Source organism: Neopelma chrysocephalum, unplaced genomic scaffold (genome assembly GCF_003984885.1).
Source record: "Neopelma chrysocephalum unplaced genomic scaffold, ASM398488v2 Primary Assembly neopelma1_42, whole genome shotgun sequence".
NCBI lineage: Eukaryota > Metazoa > Chordata > Aves > Passeriformes > Pipridae > Neopelma > Neopelma chrysocephalum.
Genome location: NW_020897700.1, coordinates 17,738,969 through 17,752,735, shown reverse-complemented (window position 1 = coordinate 17,752,735; position 13,767 = coordinate 17,738,969). Strand labels below are relative to the sequence as shown.

Sequence of the window (13,767 nt, the reverse complement as noted above, 5' to 3'; positions counted from 1 at the left end):
GTGCTGAGACGGACAGACTTTTCTTGCTGCAGGGAATTGAGTTTACAGAAGGGTCCAAGAATTGCCAGAGCAGACATGAGTAACAGGAAGGGTCACATAGTTACAAAAAGGGGCGAAAGGTTATGTGGGGCTTTTAACTTTTGTGGTCAAATAAGAAAACATGTTCAGTCAGAATAGCCACATTTAACCTGAAACGTGAACATCTGCACAAGCTCAAATTAATTAATTCAGGTAATTTTTAGGAATATGCAAGGCCTTGCATATCTAAATAAGCAGGATGCTGATACAGAGATAAGAAAGTAATGGTTTGGGTTTTGGTTTTTAAACATGCGAAAACAGAGCAGACCAAAGAATCTGCGTACTGTCTGTATTCTTCAACACTGTGCTTTTAGAAGATGATTGAATATTCCTGCTGTCCCTGTTTTGGGGGCTCTATGTTATATAAGCTGGCTTAAACAATAAAGGGTGGAAGTACTGTAAGCAGTCTGCTCATCAGCTTTTGTGACAGGGATAAACATCCCAGTTATCTGACTAGTCTTGGGCCTGGTGCTAGGTTCTACATGGAAGTAATGAGACTACATGGATTTATGTGTCTGTATAAATTGCCTATAGATATGCTTGATGTTACCAAATGAGGTTTTAGTAGGATGGAACTCTTCTGTAATGGGTAGGACTGCTGCAGGAACTGCATCTCTGTTCTGGGTAATTTACAACCTGAAAGCAAAGACTTCATTAAAACATAAGGTTGATATTTGGTTAGTACTGTAAGAAGCATTATCTGAAGTTACTTCCCTAGATTTGATCTATTAGTCAGATAAAACTCTGTATGATAAATTTTATGTAACTTAGCATGTTGCTGTCTGGTACCAGAGAATCTGTTTGTAGTTATGACAGATTGCAGCAGTCTTTAGTTCTAGCATGCTGTGTGGAAAAGGCACCTCAGCAGGCTGTTGAATTGGCTTCTACTTCAGCATAAAATCTTATACAGAAGTTGGCACTGCACAAACAACATGAAGTTTGCTTTAGTGCATAGTGAGGGAAGGAAACTGGAATTCATGCAGCCCAACCCAACCTGCATGCAACCCTGCATCGGTGGGCAGATGCAGGGCCAGATTGGCTCAACCTGTCTGAAATGAGTCTTTCTCATTTTAGACTTGCAGTCCTGTGGTCTGAAGTATTGATGCTGCTGTGCCAGTCCTGGAGATAAATAAGGCTTTGCTCTTGCATAGAATTTTAACTAAGGCCATAGAGATATACCTTTTCTTTGTAGTTAAAAGGAGACCTGTAGCCTTTTTAAGAAAGCAGAGTAGTTACCTGAGGTCACCTGTTGCAGAAAGCATGTAAGTAGATAGTTGAAGAGCATCAGATTCATGTGGCAGGCTAGAATGAAGTGTACTCATGGCTCTGACTTCTCGTGCATTCTGCATAACTGGATTTTGTAATAGCATTGCAGAGGCAGTGGGCTGAGAATCTAGTAACAGATTTCTAAAACAGATGGTGTAGTTGCAGCTCTGTATATGTGAGGTGTGTAGGGTCTTTGTTGGGCAACTATCAACAATGGTATCAGGTCTGGTCTCATGCAGGTGAACTTAATGCTGTGACTCTGTTTGAAAGGGAAAACTTGAAAAGAAATCTGCCTGGCACTCCTGGTAGTTTTGGAGGCAACATGTTACAAACACAGCAAGAAGTTTCCTCGCCATGGATGGCAAAACAGCCTTTAGCAGCATTCCATAATCTGGCTTTGAAGTGTACTGGAACCTTGCATATTATGTACGTATAGCATACTTGTATCAGAGTACCTTACAGTGGCAATGGGTATCTGGCTTATTCTGTTTCAAGATATTTAAAAGTAGGATAAAACCATCCAGAATGAGGTCTTTCAGGTTTGAAAAGGATGCCTATTTATGCTTATTTCTCTTTTTAGCTACAAAGAAAGAGCACAAAGAGGAAATTAGGCTGTCTTTACTTAAAATGATTTTAAATTTAAAAGTCTGAGTGTGCTCCTAAAGCAGTTATCCACAGTTACCTTACTGACTAGCAGTATTTAAAAGTGTTTACCTCGCTTATGGATGTTAACAGAGCAAGTAATAAAAAGAAATAGCTTCAGAAATTCTAGTGTTTCAGCTGTATAGGGGTTTTATGCTCTTCTCAATTCTCTGCCTTCCTTTTCTGTAGGCACTGTTTGGCAAAATTCCTAAATGAAACTTCCGTTTGGGTGGAAGATCAGTGTGGCCTTGACTGAAGTCTGTTAAACCAAAAACTATTAATAACAGTTGTACTCTTACCCCCTCAGTGCAGTTCATCGAGGTCAGGAATGAGGCAATATGGCTGAGCATCAGTGCTCTGTGGCACTGCTTTATGCAGTAGTAGGTTTTTTCCATTAATTTCAGCTTGTAAGCTACATAACATGAAAAGCATTTTCTATGACTGAAGCTGAGACCAAGCAAACCTCCATGCTCTGATGTGCAGACTGACTCCCTTTGGAATTGGTAAATAAGGTTTCTTGTCATTGCAGCCATGCTGCAGTTGTGCTCCTCAGCCTCTTGCCGTAGTGCAATGAGCCAAGTTGCGTGCCATGTTGTATCTCTGGGGAATGGGCAGATTCTGGCTTGAGATGGTTGTTTTCTTCAGGTTGAATCTCTGTGGTATCTTGATTTCATATATGAAATGAATTTCATTGTAGTTGGAGATCAAGTCTCAGTAATCTATGGCTGCTCAGTAAACCCTGAAATATCTCAGAAAGAGGGGAAAAATAATGGAACAACATAAACCTTGTCTTTCAGTTGCAAGACTTAGGGAAAATCTTAAATGGTATTGTCAGGAATAGGTCAAAAGGAGTTGGCTTTCTGTTGTTTAGAGAAGGATTTGGGAGGGTGTAAACCTTGTGCTTTTGAAATGCTGTACTAGAGAGAATGGTAACCCGTTGTATTTTATTGCCACTAAGAATATTGGACAAAACAGTACACCTACCTTACAATAAGGATGATCCAGGCTGTGTACAAAGAAATTTAGGAGTAGTTAAGCCCTGAGGCAGATTGTGTTCTCTTTCTGCAAAATTTTGAAAAAAGATTGGATGAAAATTGGTGTGGCTGTTCCTGCCTTTGGGTCAGCAGTGACACTGGGCTTAGATACTCCTTTGGAGTTCTTTTTTGGTTGGAGTTATATGATTGCACCCTAGATCCTGTAAATGCTGAGTAAAAGTTGTATTTGCATAATACGTGTTTCTTCACTTAAATAAACCTGCAAAGTAAGCACACCATTTTAACATCTTGTGTTTCTAATCCATAGCTGGTCCTCTTCAGAGTTTGACTTGAATGAAATCCGCCTGATAGTTTACCAAGACTGTGAGAGGAGAGGCAGACAGGTCTTATTTGATTCCAAAGCAGTCCGCAAAATTGATGAAACTGTGGTTCAGGTATGAAATGTTAATTTTGCTGTTGTCCTAATAGGACAGTGTAAACTTGTTAATCTTGTGATCTTTGCTTTATCTTTTGCTATTCTGCGATAGCTGCAGCAAGAGTGTGTTAGATTCCAAAAAACCTGTGAACATATCTGGTATTTGGTATTTATGATATAAATGCAGTATTCAAACTTAACAACTTAGACCTGATTTGCTTTCTGGCAAAGAAATCTATACTCCTTTAAACTGAGTATTTCTTGAGCCTTTTTAATGTTGACTGGGTTTACTTTTTGTTGTTAGCCCTGGCTGTGCAGTCCCCTTGTTCCAGTAATGTCTACCACATGTCTGAAGGTGCTTTTCTTCCTTTGGTGTTTTGGATTAGTCAAGTTGTTGTCTTTATATGAATTAAAACAACTCCCCTGGCTAACCATGCCATATTGTGAAGAATGACACATGGTGATACATGGCCATGTAAGTTTTGGTGACACACATAGAAGCAAGAGCAAATGCTGTCAAGATGCAAGTTCTTTTTGCTGCTCTCCAGGCATGCAAATTGTGGAGTAATGCTTTCAGCAAACTTAAGTGATTTTAAGGTAACTAAACCAATAGTGTTTCCTGTTTTGTTGTAGTTTTGCTTGGGTTTTTTCCTCCTACCTCCATGTTTCTCTTTTACATTGAATTATTTCAAATTTTTGTTTTGAAGTTTTTTTTAGAACTAACAGCTTCATCTTATTAGACTACTGTGGTTTATTGTAGAACTATATATATAGCTGTATAAGCTATATAAGAATAGTCATGACTTGTAGAAATTACTTATCAAGATGCTTAAAAAGCAGCAATCTCTGTTTCAGTCACACTGTAAATATGCCATTGTGCTGAATCAGTAAGACTGGTGAGCATCATCAGCTGATGTCTGATCATCTACTTAAGAGGGTAAATGGGTCAGACTGGTCTGTTAATCTTGCTTCCCCCCTCCTCCCCCCCCAGAATCAAGGTCATTACTTTGTATCTCTAAGTTGGTTTAAAACACACAGCATGGGAAGAAGAAATATATTTCTGGCTTCATTTAAATATTCAAACTATTCCACTTACTTGAATACTTTAAGCTAAAAGTTAACTAAAAAGTATCCGATCAGAAACTCCATGCAACACTGACATAAAACAGGTTATAGCCTCTCTCGTAACATGTGATACAGGCTATAATCTCTTTTTTAGCTAGACACTAAACTAGGTACCCTTTTAAAACAGCCAAAGCACTTAGAATGCAGTGCAAACACATAGATGTTAAAGTGATTTTGAGTGTCTAGTCATTTGTTTGATATATTATCAAACAGCAAGCCTAAAACTTGATTCGTTTAAAATTGAGGCAGACTTACTCTCAAGCTCAGTCCTGTTTAAACTGAAATTAAGAAGATGTGTGTATACTGTGCATTCATGCATTTTCCTGAAATACAGTAAAGCTTATTTACATTGAATATTCAAATACATTGTTTGCCTTTAACCTGTTAATTCTACCAAATGATGCATTTGGTTAATCATTTGGGAAGCAAAAGTTATGTGCAATTTGAGTGATTAATTGTGCAAATGATTACAAGAATTGGTTTGTAAGCAACTCATAAGCTGAGATATTTTTGTTTACATAAACTTTGGTAAATGTTACAAAGAGTAATTCATAACTGTCGGGAATGATCTTTCCATGAAACTGGCTAATTACTCAGACTATGTGTGATACTACAAAACCTATCTGCCATTGTAAATGGGATAGTAGTTCTCCGATTGCTCTGATGCTGGCATTTATAAAATATTTTAAAACTGATATAAGAGCAAATAAGTTTGTGTTTTTTAATTTCTGTTGTTTTCCTGTGGTTTTAAGAAAATTCATGTACGTTAAGAGATGGGAGTTCTTATTGACTTTAAGAGTTTTTATCCTATTGTTCTGTTTTGACATAGAAAATGGCAGATGAGGCTTCTGTAAAGACTTGTGCCAAGAACTGCCAGGCAAGCAATGGGAACAACAATATTTCTTCCCACAGTCCCACAATAAGTTGTATGCAGAATATCAAAGAACAGATACCGAAGTATCAGGTAATATTCATTACTTCTGTTGCTTTTATTTATCCACTTTACTGAAGAAGTTAGTTTATAAAAGCATTCACTTGCATACACTGAATGACTTACACTTCTGTTGTGTTGCAAGTTAATCTGAACCTTGAAATATCTATCCTGTCCTTGAAGTGGTGGAGAATAAAAACACATGGGTGCATCTTTACCTTTTGGTCTATCTTGGTCTTATTTTTGAAGGAGCTGTGAAATCTAATCTAAAATCTAATAACATTTTGTCCATGTCATAAGAACCACTATACTATTCTCTGTTCTTGTCTACCTATGCTTCAGGTCAGTTCTGAAGAAGCTGTTGAAAGAGTAAATTAAGAGTACCTTTAGTCTGTTTTTTAAGAAAGCTAATTTTTAGGTACTCTGGCTGTTTCTCACTAAAAGCATTAGCATTTCAGCTAGAAAAATGTAATTTGCAGCATGTATAGATTAAGGTGGGAAAAAATATATTTAACTGGAAGGTAAGTGATTTCCCTCAGAATTAACAGACTTCTCTCCATATTTGCTATTGATGATCAGTCTTTGAAACAAAATAAGCAATTGGTCTGAAGACTGCATTTCTAAGTATAATCACAAACTATTTTCCAATAAAAAATGTTTCCAAGAAGCTTTCTATAAGGGCAGGGAAGGAGAATGTACTGATTTGGATAATGAAGCAGTTTGTTTGGGGATCCAGACCACAGAATCCAAGTCCTGTTAACACCTGCAAGTTTCATCAAACACTCTGCTATATGGGAATGTTGCTGGACACAACTATTTCTTTGGAAATCCAGTAGGTCTTTTTTCCTCTTTCTTGCCTTTGGAGGTCCCCCTGGAACAAGGGTAATAATGCCCATCTAGTGAGCAAAACGGAATACATCTTCTGGCTGTCCTTGCTTATACTTGCATTCAGTGTGTTAAAACCACACTGATCTTACTCTCCATTCAAAATGTAGCACTATGGCACTATATTAAATTGATATAATATGCCAAGTTATTTTTGACTTTGCTTTTCCCATCTTGTCTGTGTAGTACACCAGACCAGCCTCTGATGTCAATATGCTGGGAGAAATGATGTTTGGCTCAGTGGCAATGAGTTACAAAGGCTCCACCTTGAAAATTCACTACATACGGTGAGTGTCCTTTTCTGTGATGCACTCTCTTGTCAGGCACTTAGAACTGATGATTCACGAAATGACTGTTTATCCTTTCAGCTCTCCCCCACAGCTGATGATAAGTAAAGTCTTCTCAGCCAGGGTAGGAAGCTTCAGTGGAAGCAACAATAAGTAAGAAGATTTCTTTTTTTTTTTCCTTCCCTGTCCAATGCAGTTGCCTGTCTGTCTTTCTTCTTTTGTAGTCCTAGAAAAAAATTAGGAGTGGCAGCTGTGGAGAAGGATTCTGTTAATAGATCGTAGTGAGGCTACCCAAGCTTTTAATAAAGAAAAATCTCTGCAAATTTCTACTTCTTAATTTGTCCAGGGCATGCAGTACAGTTGAGAGGTTAGGTGCTTTGAACAATCAAACCCTCTATATCTTCCTGCTATCAGAAATGTGAGGAAGATATGTTTGTTGAGAGTGCTTTGTTTCCTTATACTCCACTCCTGTTTCCTTCAACAAATCCACTGTTTCTCATCTGTTCTGTTTTTCCTTGTCCCCAAAATGGGCAAATGTGAATAAACTGAATCTTAAATGTGACATAAAGAAACTTCTAATAATTTAAAGAGGGAGCATATATAAGGAATAAATGCCTGTTTCATTCCAGTTTCAGAAATGTACTTGTCCTTGAATTTGATTGTAAAGTTTGTGTTCAGCCTTCTTTATTTATAAAATGAACCTTATTCTTAAGCTAATATCAATGCCTATTGATCGCATTCTTACAGAACACTGGCTTTTCCCCCTGTTTTAGCTTGCAAGATAGCTTTGAATACATCAACCAAGATCCCAGCCTGGGAAAACTGAGCTCTAATCAGAATGGTTTGGGAACCTGTCGCAGTGGAAGTAATTTAGGTAAATATTTCCAGGTTCTATGTCTTTCTGACAACATAAGGCCATCTGTTCATTAAGTTAAGTTTTTTTTTCCCCAGTACATCACCTCCTTGTGTTTTTTACTTTTTTTGTACTTTTTTTTTTTTAAAACTTTTTTTTTGCCTTTTTTTTGTGTTTTTTTTCTACATTGCTTTTGTTTCCTAGGTGTGTTACAGCTGTGTAGCAGCAAACTGCTGCAGGGTGTGTCTGAAGGAGGTCCCCTCCGGCTCATCCGCAGTGCTTCTTTCTTTGCAGGTTTGTGTGGAATGCCAGCCACAGTGTGACCCATCCATTTGCACACACAAATCCAGTTCCTTCTGTATCCTTGCAGGACATACATAATTACTCTCTAGAAACAGAGGGCTAAAATAGCGACAACAGAAGTATCTGGCATATACTTAAAAATCTTTCTTAAAAAAAAATGACTAAATTGATTTGGTTTGGTCCATATTTATTTTCTGAGTACTATGTTTAATTTTAAAGATATTTTTATGCAGTGTTTTTAATAATAAATTAGCCCTTATCTTTCTTAGAGAACTTATGTTTCCTGGCTTATTGCTGGTTTCTTGCTAGCGTGCAGGTGTCTTGCTGGTGTACAACTTTTTCTTCTCTTACCTCTTGCTACCTTTTTTTTTAATTTGATGGCATACATTCAAAATTAATTTTTGAGCTAAATCTAGGAGGTCCTAAGGTTTTCTTCTTTAACAATATCAATTTCTTTAGTTCTCAAAACTTTAAGCTACATAAAGTCTACTTTTACAGGCATAATGATGACCCATGCAGGTGGGTAGATCTTAGGCCTAATTACTTCTCTTAACTGCAAAAATACGAACTGAAATACCAATGCAGTTTCTTCACAGCCTTTGCAGATCTTGCATGCTCTACGATTTGAGTGACTCTGCACTACTAACACTTCAATGTAATATGACATAGGCTGAATGTTTCTTACTGTGAGGCTTTGAGGACAGTAAATCTCTGCTTGGGGAGTGAAACAGAAGCTTTTAATGGACCTTGTATTTGACTATTTCAGTATGAAGTTAACCTGTGTTAAATGACAATTTTGCACACTCAAAAAAATTTATCAAGAGTGACAGGTGAGCTTACCACAAACCCTCACTTTCAAAGCATATCTGATTTCTAATAATGCAAATAATGTATTTGTATTCTTAGGCTCCTTAGAGATGTTTTTACATCTGCATTGGGGCAAATAACCTTCCTCTAGTAATATGATACTCAGTATAGGTATACTGTTTGCTGCCACCTCTGTTCACACCATACTGCTGATTTGCAGTAAGAGTAGAGGATGTAATTCTTTTCCTGTATGACCTTTAAACTTAAACATTTTTTTAAATGCTGACAAACAGTATGATGAGTTATGTAATATTTTCTATTGATCTATCTGTTTGTTTTAGCACACAGCACACCTGTCGATATGCCTAGCAGAGGACAAAATGAGGACAGAGACAGCGGCATTGCTCGGTCAGGTATCTGCTGTCTCTTGTTTGCCTGCTTTTGTAATTATGTTACAATTCTTCAGTGCAGTGATTCACCTGAAAGATAGGCACCTTATGACCTGTAAACCACAATGGTTTTGATCTGCTAGGTGGTTTTCCTTCTGCATTTGCCCCAAGCCTTAATGCAAGAATATTTGTAATTCTATTCTTTGTTTACAGCCACCATGTTCTGGGTCCTTAACCAATTTATAATTTGGAGGAAGAACTGGTTGGAGCCTTGACTAGAGCAAGTGAAGAGAAGCTTTTTTTTGCACTGAATAAGAAAAGGGTGTCAGAAGACCAGAAGTTCTGTCCATTGTAATAAAAGGGCAACACCTCTTGGGACAGAATGCTTTTAATGACAATAAGATAAATTTTAGTATGTTCTAGTAGGGAAGATCTCTCTTTGACTTTATAACAAAAGAATGTTCTCAGGCAGCAAGATTTATTTAAAATAATTGTCCCTCCTGTTGCAAGTGAGTTGTGTGAAAAAGATCAGCAAGCAAGAGTAATATTTGTGAGAAATTGTTCCCAGTTAGAGTATGAAGAAAAATATTTAACCAGCACTCTTTGTAATTCATTATCTGTGGGGTTTCCTGCTTTCTTCATAGCATCTCTGAGCAGTCTTCTGGTTACTCCTTTTCCATCTCCAAGCTCTTCATCATCATCTTCTAGCAGCTACCAACGTCGCTGGCTCCGAAGTCAAACAACCAGTTTAGAGAATGGAATTATTCCAAGGTGGTGAGTGCCACACCTTTCTTTTTACAAAAGCTGTTTGGCAGTAATTTAAGATAAATAGAGCTTAAGCCTCTTTTCTTTAAAAGGATGAATCCTGTTATTAAATGCTTTCAACTTAGTCTATCTCCTCTGCACGTTATGTAAGACTGCCAATTTAAAGAAAGATTAAGTTTTGGGTGAATATGAACTTCAAAGTCCAATTTGAAATATACTTATTTTTATTAGTATATAGTCTGTGTCTGAAGCCATAGTCTGAAAAACATACTAAACTGTTTCTGAATGAGCAGAGCATCCTGTTGAGATGAAAGGGACTGTAACGGCGCTGCTGCCATAATTACATTATACTGTAATGAAGTCTGACTAGTGAGCAGTTACTGAAATTTTGGAGTAATAGCCTGTGACAACTCTCTTGGCTGGTACGGGATGTTCCTGATGTGACTTCTGCCAAAACAGGAAGAAAAAAAAAGCTGTGATCAAAAGGCTAGGCTTCTGTTTTGGAATTTTACTAGCTCTTGTAGCCCAGTGGCATAACAAAGCATGGAATGCAGCAGACTTTGCATAGCTAATAAGCAAATTCTTCCCTTGTCAGTTGCAAAATATCAAATGGTTCTTGACTATCTTCTCACTCTGCTCATCCACCTATATCCAGAGACAGCATGGAATTAGTGGAGAGCTACAAGAAATTCCTGCTCTTCAGCCTCTCTCCCTTTTCACTGTTGTCATTAAAGGGAAGCTTAAAATCTGCCAATTACATAAGTCACTGAAAATTAAAATAAAACCCTTTTTGAAAAGACTTTTTTCCCTAGTGTCAACACTTGCAGCTTTTTCCTGGATATTCTTAGTGAATCATTTTTAACATGAAGAATCGTACCATGATGCTAATATAGCAGTCATGCGTGCTAAATCACACTTGCATTTGAGAACAAGCTAGTAAACATTTTACTTTCAGTAAATTGAAGTACTTTTTAGTCTAGTTGCCTAAAGAAATAAGGCTGAGAGCAGTCCATATAAAAAAATTAAAACATTTAGGGTAAATAGGACAATTTGAGCCCAGTTTAAGGAGTAGCCAAAGTTTCACAAATCTAAACTTCCTCAAAATGTCTGAAAGTTAAAAATTGTTTAGAGGAAAGTAGCCTCTTTGGGCTGCTTGTTCAGTGTAGGGAGTAGGTTTTTTTTCTTCCACACTGGAGAACTTGTGCTGGGGAAATTCATTGGAAACAGGACATTATTTTCCCAATTGAGGAGTAGCTCTAGATAGTGATTTTTTTCTAAGCCAAAAAGCCTCTTCAGATACTTGTTGTCTGATTACTTGCTAAAGAAACAGTAGGCTTCTGGTTGCACTTCCATTTTGCACAGCCAAGATTCTACAATCACTGTCACTGATGTTTTAGGCAAATAGCTCAAAGAAAATGAGATGCCTCCTGGAACTCCTCATAGTCAGTTGGCAAGCAAACTAGATTAAGTAGCTTTGTTGAAAAGGCCTTTCTCACAGACTTAAATTCTTCAATTTCTGTTCCTGGGAAGCAGTACAAAAGCTTGTGATGTTTCATAGATGCTGACTGTCCATCCTTTCCCGACTTCCTTGGGAATTTCTGTCTCTGCATGCAAGTTCCTGAAGTTCAAATGAGGTTATGTTTTTGTCTTGAACTCTGTTTTCCCACAAGCTGTTTTTTGCTGGGGTTTTATTGTGTGTTTTTTCCTGTATTCATGGACTCATACCTCTGTGATGAGAAACTTTTATGTATTTAAGTTTGTCAAACAAATTAAACTGTAAGCCACTTATTTTTAGAATGGACGTAGAATGAATGCTTAGCTCTGAGTCTTTCCTTTTGTTAATTGCTTCATAGTGATCTATAAATACCACAGACTCCATTTCAAGATAATTCTGATATGAAAAGCCTTCAAGCTTTTAATTACCACTCACTGGTATTGCAGTCTTAACTTATGAAGAAACTCCAAAATCAAGCTATTTCCACATGAGCTGTTGCTCTGAATGTCTTTGTGGCTTTCTTGTCTTTCTTACCCTGTCCACCCTTATAATTTCTCAGTAGATTAAAAGCCGTTATTCAGTTCAAGTTCCTACCAAAAGATATTCTGTCCATACTGTTTTACCTATTTGTGTATATAGATGATATATATATATAAAAGATGTTTTTTCAGTGAAATTGATCAGGATACTTCAGGCAAGAAAAAATAATAATTTTGTAAACCCAACAGTATCAATATCTAGCACTGCAATGCAAGTATTTATGGGAGAACAGGATTTTGTATAATCACAGTAAAACTTATGGTGGGCTGAGACTTGTGGATATCATCAAAATCAGTTGCCTGCGCTTGGAATGTATATCAGGTGGCAGTGGATCTTGTCTATTTGAATCTTGAAAATCTCCAAGAATGGAGATTCCACAGCCTCTCTGGACAGCACCCTCCAGTTTATTGACCATTTTTCCTCTATCTGACATCATCTGCGAACTCACTGAAGGTGTTTTGATCCACTGGCCAGGCTGATAATCAAAATATTGAGCGGTATTGATCCTAGTAGTGACCCATGTGTATTGAAGAGAGACATGGTTGTTGAAGGGAATGTGGCAGAACTGTCAAGGAAATAAACAGAATTTGGGGAAATAATAATGGTTGTAAAATAGCCACTGGTTTCTTGTTAGTTTGTTTGTTTTGTTTGGGTTTTTGTTTGGTTTTTGTTGTTGTTGTTCGATTTGTCTGGTTTTTTCTTTTTTTTTAAAAGATTTTAATCAGAAAACAATTTAAGCTGAAGCCTACCCAACTTTGAGCTGGGCACATATGTATTGGTAGGCATTAGATTTGTGTTTCCACAGTAATTACTGAGTGGTGACGCTCTGTCTTCAGTTAAAATAGAAAGTTTTATTTTGCATTGTTAAGTGCAAACATCCATCTTAAGATGCCGGAACAGTATAGGTAGCATGTTTCCCAACTTCCCTCATGAGGAACAGTACAGATTCGAGAGCATCATGGGCATGCTGCTGAGCACCTAGACAGGAGCTTGAGTGGTGGATGCAGTTCAGAGCTCTGAAGCTGCCTTTAACCCTTTTTGGTAATGATTTTGTGTGATGTATCTCTGTTCCCTTTTCTTTATCTTTATTTAGGAGGGAATTTGTAGTCGCTCTGTTTCAGAGGAAAACTGTTCACACCAGGCCTCTCTGGGGATTTTCTTCCTCCTATTTGAACAAGAATAGGTCTTGTGCATCGAAATGTTGAGTATCCTCTGTTCAGAGACTGTGACAGCAAAGTCTTATGTAGTCAGTCAAAGGAGACCTTGTACTATATAGAGAGGCAGGGATAGAAGATAAATTATCTCTCAGTATGTAAGTAACTGTCCTAACAAATCTGTCTTACAGGTCCACTGAAGAAATGTTTAGTATGGCTGATGAAAACTGCAGCTCTAATCCTGCAATGGTTCGGAGGAAAAAAATTGCAATCAGCATAATCTTTTCTCTGCCTGAAAAAGAAGAAGCACAGAGAAACTTCCAGGATTTCTTTTTTTCTCACTTTCCTCTTTTTGAATCTCACATGAACAAGCTGAAATATGCAATAGAAAAGGTACAGAATACTAATTTGGCGTAATGTGGAAAAATAAGTGTCAATCAGAATGAAGTATTCTAGAATCTGATAGATGAAGAGTGGGAGAAGGTGCGTGGTTTCAAGCTTGCCTCCCTCCTTACACATGCAGTCTTGAGCCTGAGCCCAGTGTAGGAATTCAACATTTACTGAAAGGGGTGTGGTTTCTTTTTTAGACAGAATTAGAATGGAGAGTTTTATGCTATGGGTGGCTTTTCTTTCTTTCTCGCCATGTATCGCTATGAGGTTTTTGACTCCCTGGAGACTGTGGAAATTATGATATTCTATCCTTTCATGCAGTTTCTAAAAGAGAGGCACAAAATATTTGTTGCTGTCTTCCTCTTGGTCTCTCAGAAATGTCCACTTCTCTCCCCTTGCCCAGTATTAGGGATTGGTCCCTCACGAGGTGGAGGGAGGTTGGCAACT

The 13,767-nt window shown here is 37.6% G+C and overlaps 1 protein-coding gene across 4 annotated transcripts in view; it reads left to right on the top strand.

Moving 5' to 3' along the window:
* The window catches only part of FNIP2 (folliculin interacting protein 2), a 50,388-nt gene that overhangs the window by 18,685 nt on the left and 17,936 nt on the right, over positions 1-13,767 (top strand). For 2 of the 4 annotated variants that reach the window (XM_027676816.1, XM_027676815.1), the window contains exons 2-10: positions 3,289-3,415; positions 5,351-5,485; positions 6,524-6,624; positions 6,706-6,777; positions 7,398-7,498; positions 7,682-7,771; positions 8,929-9,000; positions 9,621-9,750; positions 13,122-13,323. In XM_027676816.1, coding sequence (XP_027532617.1) covers positions 3,289-3,415; positions 5,351-5,485; positions 6,524-6,624; positions 6,706-6,777; positions 7,398-7,498; positions 7,682-7,771; positions 8,929-9,000; positions 9,621-9,750; positions 13,122-13,323 — 1,030 coding nt within the window. The remainder of the gene's footprint in view (positions 1-3,288; positions 3,416-5,350; positions 5,486-6,523; positions 6,625-6,705; positions 6,778-7,397; positions 7,499-7,681; positions 7,772-8,928; positions 9,001-9,620; positions 9,751-13,121; positions 13,324-13,767) is intronic. The other 2 variants (XM_027676819.1, XM_027676817.1) reach the window with 1 other exon arrangement.